This window comes from Rutidosis leptorrhynchoides, chromosome 2 (genome assembly GCF_046630445.1).
Source record: "Rutidosis leptorrhynchoides isolate AG116_Rl617_1_P2 chromosome 2, CSIRO_AGI_Rlap_v1, whole genome shotgun sequence".
NCBI classification, from domain to species: domain Eukaryota; kingdom Viridiplantae; phylum Streptophyta; class Magnoliopsida; order Asterales; family Asteraceae; genus Rutidosis; species Rutidosis leptorrhynchoides.
The window spans coordinates 521,353,815-521,373,775 of NC_092334.1; the positions used below are offsets into that span (position 1 = coordinate 521,353,815).

The window sequence follows — 19,961 nt, forward strand, 5'->3', positions numbered from 1 at the left end:
ATTACTCTTATTTGGATATAGATAGAGCCGAATTAAGAGTGATTCATAGGTTTTTAGCTAATTCGATTACACAAAGGGGTAAAAACAAGGAAAAGGTAAATGAACAAGATTTGTTTTACCATATGTGTATTCGAGACCCACAAAGCGCTGTAAGTATACCATATTGTGTGGGTTATTATTTATCAGCTATGGTTCGGGGGATGCGACCGCATAGCATAATAGGAGGTGGTATTTTTATTACTTTGATTGGTGAATATCTCGGTGTGGATATAAGTCAGGGGGGATTATTAGTAGAAGAACCAGAACCCCGCGATACTATAGGTTTAAATGTATACCATGGTGCGAAAGTTTTGAAGAGGCGAAATAACGCCGCAGTACGATACCATGGTAGACATCCACAGGTGGAGAGAAACCAACAGCAAGGTAATATAGGAGGGGGGAATGAGATGCAAGAAATGCAAAGGTTTATAGCTTCTCAGGAATACGAAAATGCTAGACAGAGAGCATTTGAAGATTAGCAAGTTCATCAGAACCAAATCATAGCTCATTGCCAACATATAGGTAGAAACTATATTCCTACACCTAAACCCATCTTCCCTCCTTGGTCTATAGAGATGCAGCCACCATATCCTACGTATAACCCTGCCGAAGCATTCTATAGCACCTATGGTTATGCCTGGAACCCCTATTGGTACCAGTATCATCCCTAGTATACTTAGTTTTTTTTTTTTTTTTTTGTAATTTGTAATTATTGATACGTTTAATACTTTTGTTAATATTGTAATCATTTTTATAATTATCTAACTTTTATTCTTAGATTTTAATAATTTTTGAATGTGGGGTAATATACCAAACTTCAAAAATATGTATATATGTTTGCAGTTTATCTTATGTACACAACAGGGTAAAACAACGCATTTTCAAAGACTGACATTAAGTTCAGCAAAAGCAACTAATTTTGACGACAAGATGCAAAATATATGTGAAATAACAACAAGACGGAATGAATAAATGATGTGCACCATTTATCATTCAGCAAACAAACGCCAATATATTTGGAAACTTTGGTAAAAATTTAATCATTTTCACACAAATCACCCTCAATAATTTAAATTGTTACTGATTTCTTGCAAATGAGGGCATTGCAAGATCTTAAGTGTGGGAAGGGGTTAAATTCTTTCGGATTTTAAAATTTTTTACTTTATACACTTGGTTACCATTAAAAATACTAGTAAAGCAGTAGTTGTATTAGAATCTAGTGCTCTCTGATAATAAAGAACAGCCCTAGTCTTATATACTGACTACCCAATTCTAGTAAAAATTTTCAAAATTTTCAATTAAATGAACTCAAAATCATGTTTATACATATTTATGAACGATAAAACTAGGTTTTAACACCGAAATTATTGTTACCTCAAAAAGAACATAAATTGAGAAACAAACTAAAATGTTAAAATTCATTTAAAATGGAATAGAGGACGATAAAAAGGAAAATAAAAGCCAAGTGTGGGAAAATTTACCAAGTTATCTTAAACATATGTCACATATATCTGTAACAAATAACTGAAAATACTTTTGCTTTGGACTAAACTAAACTGTTTTACCCAATGAAAGAAAAGAAAAGATGGATCTACACGATGAATCAATTCCATCATTAAAAGGAAGTAAAGTCTTCCGAAAAAGAAACGCGCTTCTTGATTTAGGTCATGAAGTTGTCGTTCAGACCAGCTGTAGGTTGACGAAAAATCTAGAAAAGTCATCTCTAAAATCAGCAGTAAATCCACGGACCTCAGCATTAAACAGGGTCGCCAAGTGGTCAGATTTATCCTAACCATGAGAAGGATTTATCTCGTACAATGGGGGGGCGCCATGCAAATTAGCTGGATAAGACTAATGAATCAGATCCCCAGAAAGGATAATCTCCTTAAAGATTAAAAATCAGCTTTTAAGACTGATATTATTCAATCCTAGAGATTGACCTTAAAGATTGAGAATTACAAACTCATGGAATTCAATGATATCTAAACTCGAGCTTGAACGAGAAAATATTTTGATCAAAATTATAAACCGATTTGTTTTCTGAAAACCCTATTTTCAATGCGTTCATTACCATTGAACGTAAAATCCTAGGAATTCACCTGGAATTCATTAGGTCACCTGAACTAAATCGGGTGTCAACCGTAAAAACGGTGGTTGCATAGCATGGTCAAAGACAGGACCTTGTGCCAGATCGAAAAATTATAAGGGTGTGCTTTACTATTGCTCCTACAAAGGATAGTAATTGCGTCCGACACGTTATAGACCATAATTAAAAGCATGTCAGGGGACATTGCCTTAACAGTTGCTTGTTCAACGCTTTCCTTTACAACCGGACGGTATTTTACCGAAAGGTAATATACGGGACAAGTGAACTGGACGTGTTGCTTTCAAAATACAAGGTTAGCAAGTGGGTGACACAAAACCATAAGTTTTGAGCTAAAATTTTCAAATCTGAAACCCACCAAACCCACAAAAATATTTTGCAAACACCGGTAAAGGGTTATTCCGGAAAACTTATCTAGGGTAAAAACTAGATTTAATTTTCAAAAGATCAAATGTTTTCATAAAGATCCAATTTCCTTAATGGATCTAAATTTTTATAGTCATGTGGGACTGTAAACCATATCGTTACTACCATTGTTTATACCGCCGTATAGAAATCACTGATGTACAAAGTGTGAAGAATAAAGAAGTGATTCTAGTATTTCAAGACGATATTGCTTGAGGACAAGCAACGCTCAAGTGTGGGAATATTTGATAATGCTAAAAACGAACATATATTTCATAGCATTATTCCTCAAGAAAGACAAGCTTTTAGTTGCAATTGTTCTATTTACAAGTGATATTCGTTTAAATAATAAAAGGTGAAGACAAAAGACAGATTCGACGAATTGAAGACGCAAACGACCAAAAAGCTCAAAAGTACAAAAGACAATCAAAAAGGTTCCAATTATTGATAAGAAACGTCTCGAAATTACAAGAGTACAAGATTCAAAACGCAAAGTACAAGATATTAAATTGTACGCAAGGACGTTCGAAAATCCGGAACCGGGACCAGAGTCAACTCTCAACGCTCGACGCAACGGACTAAAAATTACAAGTTAACTATGTATATAAATATAATATAATATATAATTAATTATATTAATTATATATATATTATATTTATAAATAAAAACCGTCGGCAGAGAAAGACTCCAAAGTGTGAGCTGGAATTTCAAACTCCGCGACTCGCGGAGTTTGAAGGCCAAAATGGCCGCGAGTCGCGGAGCCCCCAGTTTTGAAACTCCCTATAAAGCAAACCGAAATCTGATCATTTTCATCATCTTTTTCTTCTTCTTATCATACGTAAATTATATATATATATATATATTTATAATTTATATTTTAATTTTAATTATAATTCTAATAATAAGGGTATGTTAGCGAATATTGTAAGGGTGTAAGTCGAATTTCTGTCCGTGTAACGCTACGCTATTTTTAATCATTGTAAGTTATGTTCAACCTTTTTATATTAATGTCTCGTAGCTAAGTTATTATTATGCTTATTTAAAACAAAGTAGATGTTGGGCTAATTACTAAAATTGAGTAATTGGGCTTTGTACCATAATTGGGGTTTGGACAAAAGAACGACACTTGTGGAAATTAGACTATGGGCTATTAATGGATTTTATATTTGTTTAACTAAATGATAGTTTGTTAATGTTAATATAAAGATTTACAATTGGGCGTCCTTATAAATTAATATACACTCGATCGGACACGATGGGCGGGGTATTTATATGTACGAATAATCGTTCATTTAACCGGACACGGGAATGGATTAATAGCCACTAGAATAATTAAAACAGGGGTGAAATTACATTCAAGGGTAATTGGTGTAATTGCTAACAAAGTAGTAAAACCTTGGTTTACACGCAGTTGATAACCTGGTGTATTCATTAAACAAAGTATTAAAACCTTGTTACAATTCGAATCCCCAATTAGTTGGAATATTTAACTTCGGGTATAAGAATAATTTGATGAGGACACTCGCACTTTATATTTATGACTGATGGACTGTTATGGACAAAAACCAGACGGACATATTAAATAATCCAGGACAAAGGACAATTAACCCATGGGCATAAAACTAAAATCAACACGTCAAACATCATGATTACGGAAGTTTAAATAAGCATAATTCTTTTATTTCATATTTAATTTCCTTTATTTTATATTTAATTGCACTTCTAATTATCGCATTTTTATTGTTATTTTATTTAATTGCACTTTTAATTATCGTACTTTTTAATTATCGCAAGTTTATTTTATCGCACTTTTATTATTCGTAATTTCATTTATCGTTATTTACTTCATGCTTTAATTTAAGTCATGTATTTATTTTTAATATTTTACATTTGGTTTTAACTGCGACTAAAGTTTTAAAATCGACAAACCGGTCATTAAACGGTAAAAACCCCCCTTTATAATAATAATATTACTTATATATATATTTGTATTTTTATAAAAGTAAACTAATATAGCGTTGAGCTTTGTTTAAAAAAAAGATTCCCTGTGGAACGAACCGGACTTACTAAAAACTACACTACTGTACGATTAGGTACACTGCCTATAAGTGTTGTAGCAAGGTTTAAGTATATCCATTCTATAAATAAATAAATATCTTGTGTAAAATTGTATCGTATTTAATAGTTTTTCCTAGTAAAATATAAACTATTTCGTATACCTTAGCTTTGACATCAGTTACCTAAAGGCAAGAGAGCTTTGAGAAACAAATGGGTATTCAAAGTGAAGACAGATGAGCTTACTTCACAACCAAGGTATAAAGCTAGGTTAGTCGTTAAAGGATTCAGCCAGAAAAAGGGTATTGATTTTGGTAAAATTTTCTCACCGGTTGTGAAGATGGGATCTATTCGAGTGGCTCTTGGGTTAGTTGCTAGTCTTGATCTTGAGATTGAATAGATGGATGTCAAGACTGCTTTTCTTCACGGTGATTTGGATAAGGAAATCTACATGGTGCAACCTGAAGGGTTTCGGGTTAAGGGTAAAGAAAATTATGTTTGTAGACTTCAGAAAAGTCTATATGGGTTGAAGCAAGCACCGAGACAGTGGTATAAGAAGTTTGAGTCGGTTATAGGAAAGCAAGGCTACCGAAAGACAACTTCAGATCATTGTGTTTTCTTTCAGAGGTTTGGTGATGATGATTTCATCATATTGTTGTTATACGTTGATGATATATTGATTGTTGGTAAAAATATTAAAAGAATTGCGCAGTTGAAGCGAGAATTGAGCAAGTCTTTTGCTATGAAAGACTTGGGGCCAGCAAAACAGATTCTTGGCATTCGGATTTCTAGAGATAGAGGTGCTAAGACGTTACATATATCACAAGAGCAATACATTGAAAAGGTGCTTAGTAGGTTCAACATGAAGAATGCTAAAGTGGTTAGTTCCCCTCTTACTACAAACTTTAAGCTAACAGATAGAGATTGCCCTACTTCAAAGGAGGATGTTGAGGAGATGGACAAAGTTCCATATGCTTCAGCGGTTGGTAGCTTGATGTATGCTATGGTGTGTACTAGGCCCGATATAGCTCATGCGGTAGGTGTTGTTAGTCGGTTTATGTCAAATCCGGGTAAGAAGCATTGGGAAGCAGTTAAATGGATTATGAGATACTTACGAGGTACTTCAAAGTTGGGTATCACATTTGGAAATGGAGAGCCGATGCTTGTTGGTTATACAGACTCAGATATGGCAGGAAACGAAGATAACATTAAATCCACTTCTGGATATTTGATGACTTTCGCAGGGGGAGCAGTTTCATGGCAATCAAGGTTACAAAAGTGTGTTGCATTGTCTACGACCGAGGCTGAGTATATGACAGCAACAGAAGCGTGCAAAGAAATATTGTGGATGAAAAGGTTTCTACAAGACCTTGGGTTTAAGCAATCACGATATGTAGTTCTTTGTGATAATGAGAGTGCAATTCATTTGGCTAGAAATTCTATGTATCATAAGCGGACAAAACATATAGATGTGCGGTATCATTGGATTAGAGAACGTCTTGAAGATGGTTCATTTGAACTTGATAAAGTTCATACCGATGATAATGGTTCCGACATGTTCACAAAGGCTTTAGAAAGTGAGAAGCTCAAGGTTTGTTGCTCAATCGCCGGGATGGCGATCCCTTTCTCGTAATTGGAAAGGGGGAGATTTGTTGGGTTTTTTATTTGGTTTCCAATTATGTGGTTAGCCCAAGCCCAATAAATTAGGCCCAATTGGTTGTTTGACTTGGTCAACCATCAGAGGGCATCTTTAATTTGAAACAAGTGCAGCTACTTTCTCAATTAAGAGAGAAGTGAGATCAAGAAAAGAGTGAAAACCCCATTTCCGTCTACAGTGACAGCAGGCCAGAAAACCTTCGATCCCCGGAGATCCGACCGTTGAATCTTCACAATTTTTGGGCTGTGTCTTCCTGACATCAGTGCCAATATTTTCAACCGTTGAATTCGTCTAATAAGGTCTGTAGGTCGTGTTATTGCTGCTGGAACAGAGAGCAGATTTTTGGGTGAGATAATTCCTCTTTTGTCTTTTAGGTTGTTCGTATACTTGTTGATTGTTGTAGTTCAAGAGTATGATGATGTTGTATACCTCTAGATGATCTAGAGAAGACCTATTGTATTGTTCTCTTTGTTGATGATAGTGGAATTTAAGTGGCTTACGAGTCCCGTGGTTTTTACTCTCGATTTTGAGAGGTTTTCCACGTAAAAAGTCTCGTGTGTATTGTGTGTGCTTGATTATATTTATTTGCTGATTTGCTACTGATTTGGGTTGGATTTGGTATAGCTTATTTGTTAGCATCCTCACGGTTTCATACGGGTTGGGAAATAGTTGTCAAACGGATGTTTGTTTCCGCTTTGTAGATTGCCCGTGGTGACTATTTTCCCATCATTGACATGTGATCTTCTTTCTTCAACTTCGTCTTTAAGTTCATTGATCATATTATTTGAATGGACAATACGAGAAACAAACAATGCCTTTGGAGTAAAAAAAAAAAAAAAAACCATGCCTTTGATTTATACGTGGTATAGTTATAAAAGAGTAAAAGTTTTTTTCATCTTAACCTCATCGTTAGAAAAATTATACTCGTAGTACGAGTATCTTTTATTTATGAAAAATGATAAACGTATACGTTTAAGCATACTATAAATAATATAATTCTCTTTTTATAACTCAGACCTGCCATGAATAATATTATTATCAAAATTATATAAGGAAACTTCATATTAAAAAAAGAATAATTATACTTTGTAATTAATTAAAGAGAGTTTACAAACCTATTTATAGTAAATTTAAACGTAGCCCTAAATGATACGTTTAATATTGTCCAATGAAAGAAACACAAACTTATCAAAATCAGAATTAAACTTTGTAATTAAACTTTGTAATTACTAATTAAAAAGAGTTTACAAATCTAATTATGTTTAATGAAGCAGACACATATTTATTTATTTATTTTTTTAAAAAAACACTTTTTATTTAAGTGAGTTAGCGCCGTCTTCAAAATCACTTTTCACCCTAAATAATTTGACCCTTCATCAAAATCAAATTGAAAACTTCCTACGAAAATTATCAAATCTGTCCAAAAATATAACACTGTCACACACTCATATAAATACATATACTTTAACCGTATATCTATATCTATACACACATATATGTCGGAACCGACGACGGTGACCGCAGCAACCACCGCTATGAACGGAATAATCTCCGATGAAGCAGACACATACTTATCAAAATCAGAATTACTATCACGTGAAGAAGTAATCAAACAACGAGCTCGTAGATTGAAACAATTAGCTAGGGTTTATAAAGACCATTATTGGTGTATGATGGAAGACTTAAAATTGAAATATAGAAAATATTATTGGGAGTATGGAAAGTGTCCGTATCAAGATGGTGCTACTGGTGATCAATCGGTTAATAATAATGAAAATAATAATATAAATGAAAATGAGTCTGAATTAGGGTTAGAAATTGGGAATGATTATATTAATAGTAGTAGTGGTAGGTGTGCTGTTCATGGATGTAAGTTAAAAGCTATGGCGTTGACTAAGTTTTGTCATGGTCATATATTGAGTGATAGTAAACAGAAGCTTTACATGGGCTGTAATTATGTCATCAAGAGGTATGATCTTTTTTCATGAATTTATATTTATGGTTTTTTAATTGATATATGACATGATGATTTGATGTTTAGTTTAATGCTTGTGTGCTTCAGTTATGGCTTATAATAGCCAATTAGTTCAAATTGGTAAGCTTTTAAACCGTTAGGAATTAGCTTGTCGTTTTTTTTGAATTTCCATAAGGTAGCAAAATTCCTTGTCATCAGGAAAATAAGCTTAGTGAAACGCCCCATATGATTGGATTGTATAACATTTAAGCACATAATCAGGTAAAATAAGCTTTACCCGAGGGGCTGTTTTAGTAAGTTTAGAAAGACAGCTTATCGGCTTGACTTATTTTGTGACATTAGAGCACTTTTTTTTAATCTGTTGTGTGATGATAGCACAATTAGCCGACAAGTTGTATGAATGAGTTAAGCCAAACACTCCACTTGCGCTTCTGTACTCTTAAGACCATAGTTCAGCCTTTATTTAGATCTTGCAGCCCAGTGGTTGGGGCCCTGAATTCCTTGCAAGAGGTCTCGAGTTCGAATCCTGTCTAGGATGAATATTTAGTGATGAATATTTAGTGGTGGTCAGGGATACGTTGGAAATAGTTCCCGTGCACACATTAGAGTATGAGGTCGGATTACTCGCCCTCCCAGGTAGCCCGAACAGGGAAAACCTTCTACCTTTTACCTTTTAAACCGCGAAAAAGGATTGAAGTTACAAAGCTTAAGTAGTCACCTCGCAGGTATTTTACTGATAGGGATAGGTGGTTCATTACTTCACTTGTAACTTACTCACGAGAGATATGTTGTCATGGGTTTGTTGTTTATCATTTGACTTATTTATCATCTTAAAACCTGCTGTTCACTTGTGAGCGGTATAAATGCAAAATGGTAAGCAATTTGTGAACAGGTTCGTTGGAAAACTTTGCTTTTTTACTTAGAACATCTTGGATACTTGCAAATTTAGGTATTCATCATGCAATTTTAGTCCCTAATGTTAGGCTGATAGCTATTATACAAAGTTCAATTCATTTTTTTTTTTAATTCCTTTTTAAAAAAAAAATCTATCCGTTGCAAACTCAAATGGGCACTAAAATGGACACTAAACGACGCCTTCACTTTTTCACAGAAATTCAATTTTATGGTCCTTCCTAGACTTTGAGGGTGACACCCAAATAGATAATCACGACACCTCGTCCTCTAAATAGAATATAAAAGGTATAATGCCAAATATTCTGGTTGTTGTAAACGCTGAAGATACAAGTTTGACATTATGACAAGATGCGCTTACTATATATTTCGTTTTGTAGTAATTATTGTTTGAGAGTTCTACAAGTATATCTATTTTTAATAATATGCCTTCTTGTGTATACTTCCACTTCTAATTATATTTTGTATCTTATTATATTTTTTCATCAGCTCACAAGCGGGACCTATACTTTGTGGGAAACCGATTCTTAAATGCACGGTTCCAAAACTCTGTGCACCACATTTCCAAAAAGCAGAAAAACATGTCGCAAGGGCTTTAAAGAAAGCAGGTCTAAATGGATCTTCTACAAATAAGCTTGCTCCAAAGTTTCATTTGATAATTGCAGAATACGTACGCCAAATACAAATAAACAGGCGAGCAATTGACAAGGAAATCAAAGAGAGTCTCGAAATAAAAGAAGAAGATATTAGTATCTAAGATTATGTTTATGACTAATTCGTTTCACTTTTCACATTCTCTTGTACTTTTTGTTCTTCTCGTTTTTATCGTTCTTCCTGATTTTGATCTTTGGCTTACTGGTTTAAACCTTGTGCATTAGAGGTATTCAATTCTTCTTTTCAGTTATGTCATCGGTTAGCTTTTAGGAAGCGAACAACTTTATCATTCTGTTAGTTGTCATTGATAGAGGTAGGTGGGGTGGGTTAGTAACAAGTCAAAATGGGTTGAATGAGCAGAAATGGGTTTGGTTGACCCCAACCATCTTTTGTCACAAATCTATATCATTACAGTAATAGTCTAAGATTCTAAGTACAGTAATTTAGGAATTGGTATCCATTATAAATGTACTATAAGCGACTTTACACTCGTTTACCGTTCGACCTATATGACTATATGACGTGTTTGGTGGTAAGGTAACTGTTTATTTGACCGTTTTTAAATCAAACTTAACCTCGATAAACACGATCGTAAAAAGCCACTATTGTTCATTGGGCATGCCTTTGCAATTTCTTATTGTATGCATCTGCTAGGTCGTGAGTAAATTAAACTTCAGGTGTGACTGATCTAGTCATAAACCACTTATTGTTGTTCCCTGCAATGATCGCCACCCAAAATCCAGTTTGATCACCCCGAACTCCTCAAAATCGCACACGAATAGACATCCCGAACCCAACTGTCTTTGACTGCCCAGAAAGTCAACTTGACTTCAAGATTTTCAACTTGACCTCATATGACATAGCCCACTTAAAAAAGAAATCCAAAGATGGTCCCAGTTCAACTAATGTCAAATCACTGGGTTCAACGTGGTTGCAGCTCATCTATGACGGTATGACCCTCTCTAGATTGTCAACCGTTCTGTACATGGTTGACATTCGGTCAAGGATGAACTTACCATCATCTTAGTGCATACGCCTCGGCCCAATGCAAAGAGATTAAAGAAAGCCCGTTGTCGAAACTAGTGGAAATGGTGACCGAAGGTACTAATAGACTGACCGGTGAGTATGCAAGATCAGTGATCGATTGGGGAGAGGTGAATAAAGGGTTTCCATATGGGGAGTTTTTGATATCGTCGTGATGGCGATTGGGGTTTGTTGACGTGGGATATTCATGAGGTAAATCGGGGTACAGTTTGTTGGTTTAGTGTGCACGTCAAAACACAACTCTATACTACCGCTTATATACGAGCCTATGAGGTCACACACAATAAGCACTTAGATATCCGGCTATATGTATATAATGTATATACATATTTATAATCACCTATCATTATATAATTATTAATCATAGCCTATAGTTCGAAAATATAATTTAATTAAATATGATTTAATTACATATAAAATGTTTAATGGGTCGTTGGATCACAATATTATTGAATGAGCTTATATTATCTAGGGTTAAATGAATACTCCGTAATATATAAGTTAATCAAATTACTTTTTTGGAGATTGATTGCAAATGGCCAAGAACATAAATATAATATTGTTGTTGTTTACAGCTGGAAAGAAAAAAAGGGATCAACCAACTTTAATACCTACTCCATATTGTTTTCTTTACTCTGGTTTTTAAATATAATAAAAATAAAAAGACTTAGATTCATATCAATTTATGGGATTCGGTGGATACATGATATATATGTTTTTGTCTCATTTCCAATTTAATAACCATAAAAGGACATACATGTGAGGATACAAAAACATACCTTGTGTTACTGATTTTAGAGATATCAACTAAAGGCTGTGTAATTGACTCTTTTGAGTCAAGAACAAGAACAAGAAAAGGAAATAAACAAAAGAGTTTTGTTTATTTTATCTTGATTAATATTTGGTGATTCAAGATCTAGCAGTCTCCGGTGTTTGCTTGACGTGCTGTGTGGATCAACCATAGAGATATTCATACACTTTGAATATATGCTTCAACCTAGACGTGGATAGTTGATTCTATCGCTCTTGCATCGCTCGTTAAAGGTATATCTAAACTCCTATTTGTGAATTTATTAGTTGACAATTATTAGTGGTGTAATTGAATCTTATTGGGAACCGTTAATCGTGTGAAAGTTTATAATTAAATAAATGATGTTTATTTTAATGATAATAAAAATAAAAGATGTTTATTTATATGTTCCGCTGTGTTTATAAAATTTAAAAGTACACACGATTTTCCATCAGTGGTATCAGAGCCGCTTTTACACCATTTTAATTGTCGTGTGACTATTCTTTAGATTTAGCTTTGTGGTGTATTCGTGAAAGTCGAAACCTTTTTGGTTTTTAAAGTCAACACGGTTGATTTAGACTTAACCTAATGACGCACAAATATGATTGAAAGAATATCACTAATTTAAATTGTAGATTTAATTATTATGGCTTGAATATTTATTATAATTGTTGATTTCTGTATTCCATGGTTGTACACATGCATTGTAACCATGGACAAGCCATATGTAGGTTTTAATAATGTAGTTATTAAAATTGTGATTACGCACATAGCCCATAATGCCCCGACCTATGTACGATTGTTGTGATTGTTGATTACGGCAATATTATGTCTTGTTGATTATTTATTTTATTAGAAAGGCCATTTTGAAGCCATAGTTGTATTTTATTTATTTTCAATTTCATAGTATTGTATTTATGTTTATTCTAAATTGTAAAAGTATTAGATTAGTTGTATTTTTTAATTTTAAATAAATGTAATAAGATGAAGATTGAAGATATAGATGCAACGTGAAGTTTGACTTAGAAGATGGCGAACAGATCAAGTTAACAACGATGACGTTTGTCAAGTTTTTCACTTGGTTATTGAATCAAGTGGGCGCTACGATATTACCCTTAGTTTGACCTCTTGATCCCATGTCGGCTCATGGGATCAAGCATAGGATTTTTGGGCTAGGCTATGTGTGTGTGATGCATGATTGTGTTATATTTTTCGCATTTATATATATAATTGTTGATTATAGTATATATGCTAAATGTTTTTGATGAAAACGTTAAATAAAACAAGTAATGAGTTTAAAGATTAAAATTGCTGATTTTAAAAGTTAAACGCTTACGAGTTTAAAATTGATGATTTTAAAACTCACATAATATATATGGGTGGCATCTTTTAAAATTGTTTTAAAACGATACACGTTTGTGTATTTGTTATTTTTATCCTATAAATTAAATAACAAATTATACTCACAAACATATCGACATATACAATTTGTTAAAATGTTTTTTAACTAATAGAGTAGCGAATCTTGTGTGCATGCATTATTCGTTGACACAAACTTTTTATAAAATACCCTTCAAATTTAAGTCATGCCATCCAATGAGCTTGCAAACACTCCTCGTTATTTTTCTGATCTAGTGAGACTAGGCTGAATTATAGCCACGAGGTGGATTTTTCGATCTAGTGAGACTAGCGTGAATTTTCACTGTTTCCAAATTGGATGACTTAATCGTATTCACGGTGAGACCTGAGTTCGAGGCAAGGATGGGACAAACATGCCAATAGATAATAGTGGTTTGTTATACTACACATATTCCAAGGTCCCATAAAGATCTAAGAGTTGCACTTGTAATGCAATTGGTACCCTCTACCTACCAATAGACTCCATAACTGCTAGCTGATCAACAGATGTGGCTATGGAACCTCTATATGGATCTTAGGCTTTCGTAAATTAATTATTTTTAAATACAATAAAAACTTGGGTAGTTAATTTATTAAAGCTTAATATCGAAAATACTAAATTGAATCTTATATCTGTTGTAGATGTCAAATAATCAAAACGTAAACCAAAACACACTTCCTTCTTTGTTGAAGAAGGATAAACTCAATGTTCAAACTTCCTAGACTGGCACTGCAACCTGAGAATTGTTCTCAAGCATGAATGGAAGTTGAACAAAATTAGAACCCTTATCTGATCCTCCTGTTTGCGCAACTCCTGCTGCTAAGCAAAATGCTTATCGGAAGTTGTTCGATGAGTAGGAGAAGTAAGATGAAAGGGTGTGATGTGCGTAGAGGTGTATACAAAATAGTAGTAATTTTTACAAGGAAATACTATTAAATACGATACAATTTTACACAAGTTATTTATTTATTTATAGAATGGATATACCTAAACCTTGCTACAACACTTATAGGCAGTGTACCTAATCGTACAGTAGTGTAGTTTTTAGTAAGTCCGGTTCGTCCACAGGGAACTCGCCAAGTTTAACGCTATATTTTTAAAACTATATTTGTATAAATATAAATATATATATATAAGTAGTATTATTATTATAAAAGGGGAATTTTACCGTTTAATGACCGGTTTGTCGATTTTAAAACTTTAGTCGCAGTTAAAACCTAATGTAAAATATTAAAAAAATAAATATAACTTAAATTAAAGCGTAAAGTAAATAACGAAAATAAAATTGCGATAATTAAAAAGTACGATAAATTAAAAGTGCAATTAAATAAAATGACAGTAAATAAAAGTGCGATAATTAAAAGTGCAATTAAATATGAAATAAAGGAAATTAAATATGAAATAAAGGAATTATGCTTATTTAAACTTCCGTAATCATGATGTTTGACGTGTTGATTTTAGTTTAGTACCATGGGTTAATTGTCCTTTGTCCTGGATTATTCAATATGTCCATACAGATTTGTCCATAATAGTCCATCAGTCATAATCATAAAGTGCGGAGGTCTTCGTCAAATTATTCTTATTCCCGAAGTCAAATATTCCAACTAATTGGGGATTCGAATTGTAACAAGGTCTTATTACTTTGTTTAATGAATACACCAGGTTATCGACTGCGTGTAAACCAAGGTTTTAATACTTTGTTAATAATTACACCAATTACCCTTGAATGTAATCCACCCCTGTTTTAACTAGTCCATTAACTATTAATCCAATCCCGTGTCCGGTAAAATGAACAATTATTGGTATTTACAGATATCCCACCCACCGTACCCGATTAAGCGTATGTGGTTATATATAAATATGTCAAATTATAACCTTTATATTAAATTAATGAGGTATCGTTAAGTTAATATAAAACCTATTAATATCCCATAGTCTAATTTCCACAAGTGTCGTTCTTTTGTTCAAACCCCAATTATGGTACAAAGCCCAATTACCCCGTCGTTAATATTTAGCCCAACATCACGATTACTTCGGCATTAAATAAGCATAATAATAACTTAGCTACGAGACATTAATTTAAAAAGGTTGAACATAACTTACAATGATTAATAATAGCGTAGCGTTACACGGACAGAATTTCGACTTACACCCTTACAACATTCGCTAACATACACTTATTATTAAAATTAAAATTAAAATTATAATTAATATATATATATATATATATATATATATATATATATATATATATATATATATATATATATATATATATATATATATATATATATATATATATATATATATATATATACGTTGATAGATAGGAAGAGAAAAAGATGTGTTAAGTTGATCACCAAACTGCGAAATTTATAGGAGTGTGGCCTGATACTGTATACCATGCGATCGCATGGTTTTATAACTGCCAGGCCATGCGATCGCATGGCCTGCTTTTCCAGCTCACATGACTTTGTTTGCATCTTGCCGACAGTTTATAAATATATATATAATATATAAATAATTTTAAGAATTATTTAAATATTATATTATATTTATGTGCATAGTTGACTTGTAATTTTTAGTCCGTTGCGTCGAGCGTTGAGAGTTGACTCTGGTCCCGGTTCCGGATTTTTGAACGTCCTTGCGTACAATTTAATATCTTGTATTTTGCATTTTGCGTCTTGTACTCTTGTAATTTTGAGACGTTTCTCATCAATAATTTGAACCACTTTGATTGTACTTTGTACTTTTGAGCTTTTTGGTCGTTTGCGTCTTCAATTCGTCGAATCTGTCTTTTGTCTTCACCTTTTATTATTTAAACGAATATCACTTGTAAATAGAACAATTGCAACTAAAAGCTTGTCTTTCTTGAGGGATAATGCTATGAAATATATGTTCGTTTTTAGCATTATCAGGGTGAAATAGAATAAGTCGAATACTTTGTGGAAGAGATATGGTAAATCATTTACCAGGAAAATATTCCACCTTCCAAGAAGTAAATCCCAACAAAAGACACCGAATATTTCCATTGTGGAAAGGTTGGCAATTGGAGAAGGAAGTTGTCCTATCTACCAATCTGAGCTGAGAAAAGGCAATGATGGTAAGACTAGAAATCTCAAGTATATTTCATATACAGTTATATACTTCTTCTAGTGATTCCTAAATCATTGTTAACTGGTTGTGGCCTTCACACCTGTAACAATATAAAGGGAATGAGAAGAAAGAATAGACTGAAGAAAGGCACACTGGATTTGCGAGTGGGCATTGGGAATCAAGCTTCAATTGAAACCATTGGTCACTATGAGCAATATGATTTGAAAGATGCTGCTTTGATATTTCAATTTCTAAGGATAATATTTTTTTTATCTTAATGCCTATCCAAGTGATGGTATTTTTGAAATTGATATGCATGGTGTAATTTCAAATGAGAATTCTATGTATACCTGTACCGTCAAGTAATTCAAGCAACGTGTAACGACCCGGATTTTTCCGATCATTTTATACTTATGAGATTAATATTTACATAAAATAAACCTTACCAACATGATAAGCAATCCAAACTGTTGAGACTTATGTTTTTGAAAAGAGTTTCACACAACGTTTGACCGTCCAATTTGACCGATGATATCACGAACTATATAACACACGATAATTATACGATTATGTATATGTACATATCTATACATATTTAACATGATTTAAGGATGGTTTAACATTTCATTGTGAACTAACAACAATGAGTTATAAGTATACTTTGAGACCACTAACTTAAGTTTTCAAAACGATAAGTATATGTAACGTTCTTTGACATATATACTTACGATTATGTGGAGTGCACACTTGTTTGAACTTATCTTGATTATGACGGGGGTTCGGGGGCAGCGCCCTCGATAAGCGGGGTCCAAGGGGTGGCAACCCCTGGCGGGGTCCAAGGGGCAGAGCCCCTGGCTGGGGTCGAGCTGCTAGGTCAGCTTGGAATTTTTTTTTTTGGGCTAACATTGCTTTATTAAAAATGTCTTAAAATTTTATTTTGGCCCGGTTTGACCCAAAAATAAAAGCCCAGTTTTGAGCCTCTTTTACAGTTATAAACCCGTCCATATTTGAATTCTCGTTCCGATTCCTCAAAATTTCTACAAGTATATCTAGGGTATATGTAACCGTATCATACCCAGCTTCTATACTTATTTACTATTGGTATATACCAACAATAAACTTCAATGATCAGCCACTATGTAGTGACCCGAACTTTTCCATGTTTATATATATTAATTGAGATTGATATTTACATGATTAAATATTTCCAACATGTTAAGCAATCAAACTTGTTAAGACTTGATTAATTGAAATATGTTTCATATAGACAATTGACCACCCAAGTTGACCGGTGATTCACGAATGTTAAAACTTGTAAAAACTATATCATGACATATATATGGATATATATATAGTTAACATGATACTATGATAAGTAAACATATCTTTAAGTATATTAACAATGAACTACATATGTAAAAACAAGACTACTAACTTAATGATTTTTAAACGAGACATATATGTAACGATTATCGTTGTAAAGACATTTAATGTATATATATCATATTAAGAGATATTCATACATGATAATATCATGATAATATAATAATTTAAAATCTCATTTGATATTATAAACATTGGGTTAACAACATTTAACAAGATCGTTAACCTAAAGGTTTCAAAACAACACTTACATGTAACGACTAACGATGACTTAACGACTCAGTTAAAATGTATATACATGTAGTGTTTTAATATGTATTTATACACTTTTGAAAGACTTAAATACACTTATCAAAATACTTCTACTTAACAAAAATGCTTACAATTACATTCTCGTTCAGTTTCATCAACAATTCTACTCGTATGCACCCGTATTCGTACTCGTACAATACACAGCTTTTAGATGTATGTACTATTGGTATATACACTCCAATGATCAGCTCTTAGCAGCCCATGTGAGTCACCTAACACATGTGGGAACCATCATTTGGCAACTAGCATGAAATATCTCATAAAATTACAAAAATATGAGTAATCATTCATGACTTATTTACATGAAAACAAAATTACATATCCTTTATATCTAATCCATACACCAACGACCAAAAACACCTACAAACACTTTCATTCTTCAATTTTATTCATCTAATTGATCTCTCTCAAGTTATATCTTCAAGTTCTAAGTGTTCTTCATAAATTCCAAAAGTTCTAGTTTCATAAAATCAAGAATACTTTCAAGTTTGCTAGCTCACTTCCAATCTTGTAAGGTGATCATCCAACCTCAAGAAATCTTTGTTTCTTACAGTAGGTTATCATTCTAATACAAGGTAATAATCATATTCAAACTTTGGTTCAATTTCTATAACTATAACAATCTTATTTCAAGTGATGATCTTACTTGAACTTGTTTTCGTGTCATGATTCTGCTTCAAGAACTTCGAGCCATCCAAGGATCCGTTGAAGCTAGATCCATTTTTCCCTTTTCCAGTAGGTTTATCCAAGGAACTTAAGGTAGTAATGATGTTCATAACATCATTCGATTCATACATATAAAGCTATCTTATTCGAAGGTTTAAACTTGTAATCACTAGAACATAGTTTAGTTAATTCTAAACTTGTTCGCAAACAAAAGTTAATCCTTCTAACTTGACTTTTAAAATCAACTAAACACATGTTCTATATCTATATGATATGCTAACTTAATGATTTAATACCTGGAAACACGAAAAACACCGTAAAACCGGATTTACGCCGTCGTAGTAACACCGCGGGCTGTTTTAGGTTAGTTAATTAAAAACTATGATAAAATTTGATTTAAAAGTTGTTATTCTGAGAAAATGATTTTTATTATGAACATGAAACTATATCCAAATATTATGGTTAAACTCAAAGTGGAAGTATGTTTTCTAAAATGGTCATCTAGACGTCGTTCTTTCGACTGAAATGACTACCTTTATAAAAACGACTTGTAACTTATTTTTCCGACTATAAACCTATACTTTTTCTGTTTAGATTCATAAAATAGAGTTCAATATGAAACCATAGCAATTTGATTCACTCAAAACGGATTTAAAATGAAGAAGTTATGGGTAAAACAAGATTGGATAATTTTTCTCATTTTAGCTACGTGAAAATTGGTAACAAATCTATTCCAACCATAACTTAATCAACTTGTATTGTATATTATGTAATCTTGAGATACCATAGACACGTATATAATGTTTCGACCTATCATGTCGACACATCTATATATGTTTCGGAACAACCATAGACACTCTATATGTGAATGTTGGAGTTAGCTATACAGGGTTGAGGTTGATTCCAAAATATATATAGTTTGAGTTGTGATCAATACTGAGATACGTATACACTGGGTCGTGGATTGATTCAAGATAATATTTATCGATTTATTTCTGTACATCTAACTGTGGACAACTAGTTGTAGGTTACTAACGAGGACAGCTGACTTAATAAACTTAAAACATCAAAATATATTAAAAGTGTTGTAAATATATTTTGAACATACTTTGATATATATGTATATATTGTTATAGGTTCGTGAATCAACCAGTGGCCAAGTCTTACTTCCTGACGAAGTAAAAATCTGTGAAAGTGAGTTATAGTCCCACTTTTAAAATCTAATATTTTTGGGATGAGAATACATGCAGGTTTTATAAATGATTTACAAAATAGACACAAGTACGTGAAACTACATTCTATGGTTGAATTATTGAAATCGAATATGCCCCTTTTTATTAAGTCTGGTAATCTAAGAATTAGGGAACAGACACCCTAATTGACGCGAATCCTAAAGATAGATCTATTGGGCCTAACAGACCCCATCCAAAGTACCGGATGCTTTAGTACTTCGAAATTTATATCATATC

General features: G+C 32.9%; 1 protein-coding gene and 1 pseudogene across 1 annotated transcript; both read left to right on the plus strand.

The window, feature by feature from the left end:
• Positions 1-7,670: 7,670 nt before the first annotated feature.
• On the plus strand, positions 7,671-10,057 carry LOC139892888 (uncharacterized). Its single transcript, XM_071876012.1, has 2 exons — positions 7,671-8,230; positions 9,638-10,057. The coding sequence occupies exons 1-2, from the start codon at positions 7,758-7,760 to the stop codon at positions 9,903-9,905; spliced, it is 741 nt and encodes a 246-aa protein (XP_071732113.1). The 5' UTR covers positions 7,671-7,757; the 3' UTR covers positions 9,906-10,057.
• The window catches only part of LOC139889572 (acyltransferase GLAUCE-like), a 90,271-nt pseudogene continuing 80,225 nt past the window's right edge, over positions 9,916-19,961 (plus strand).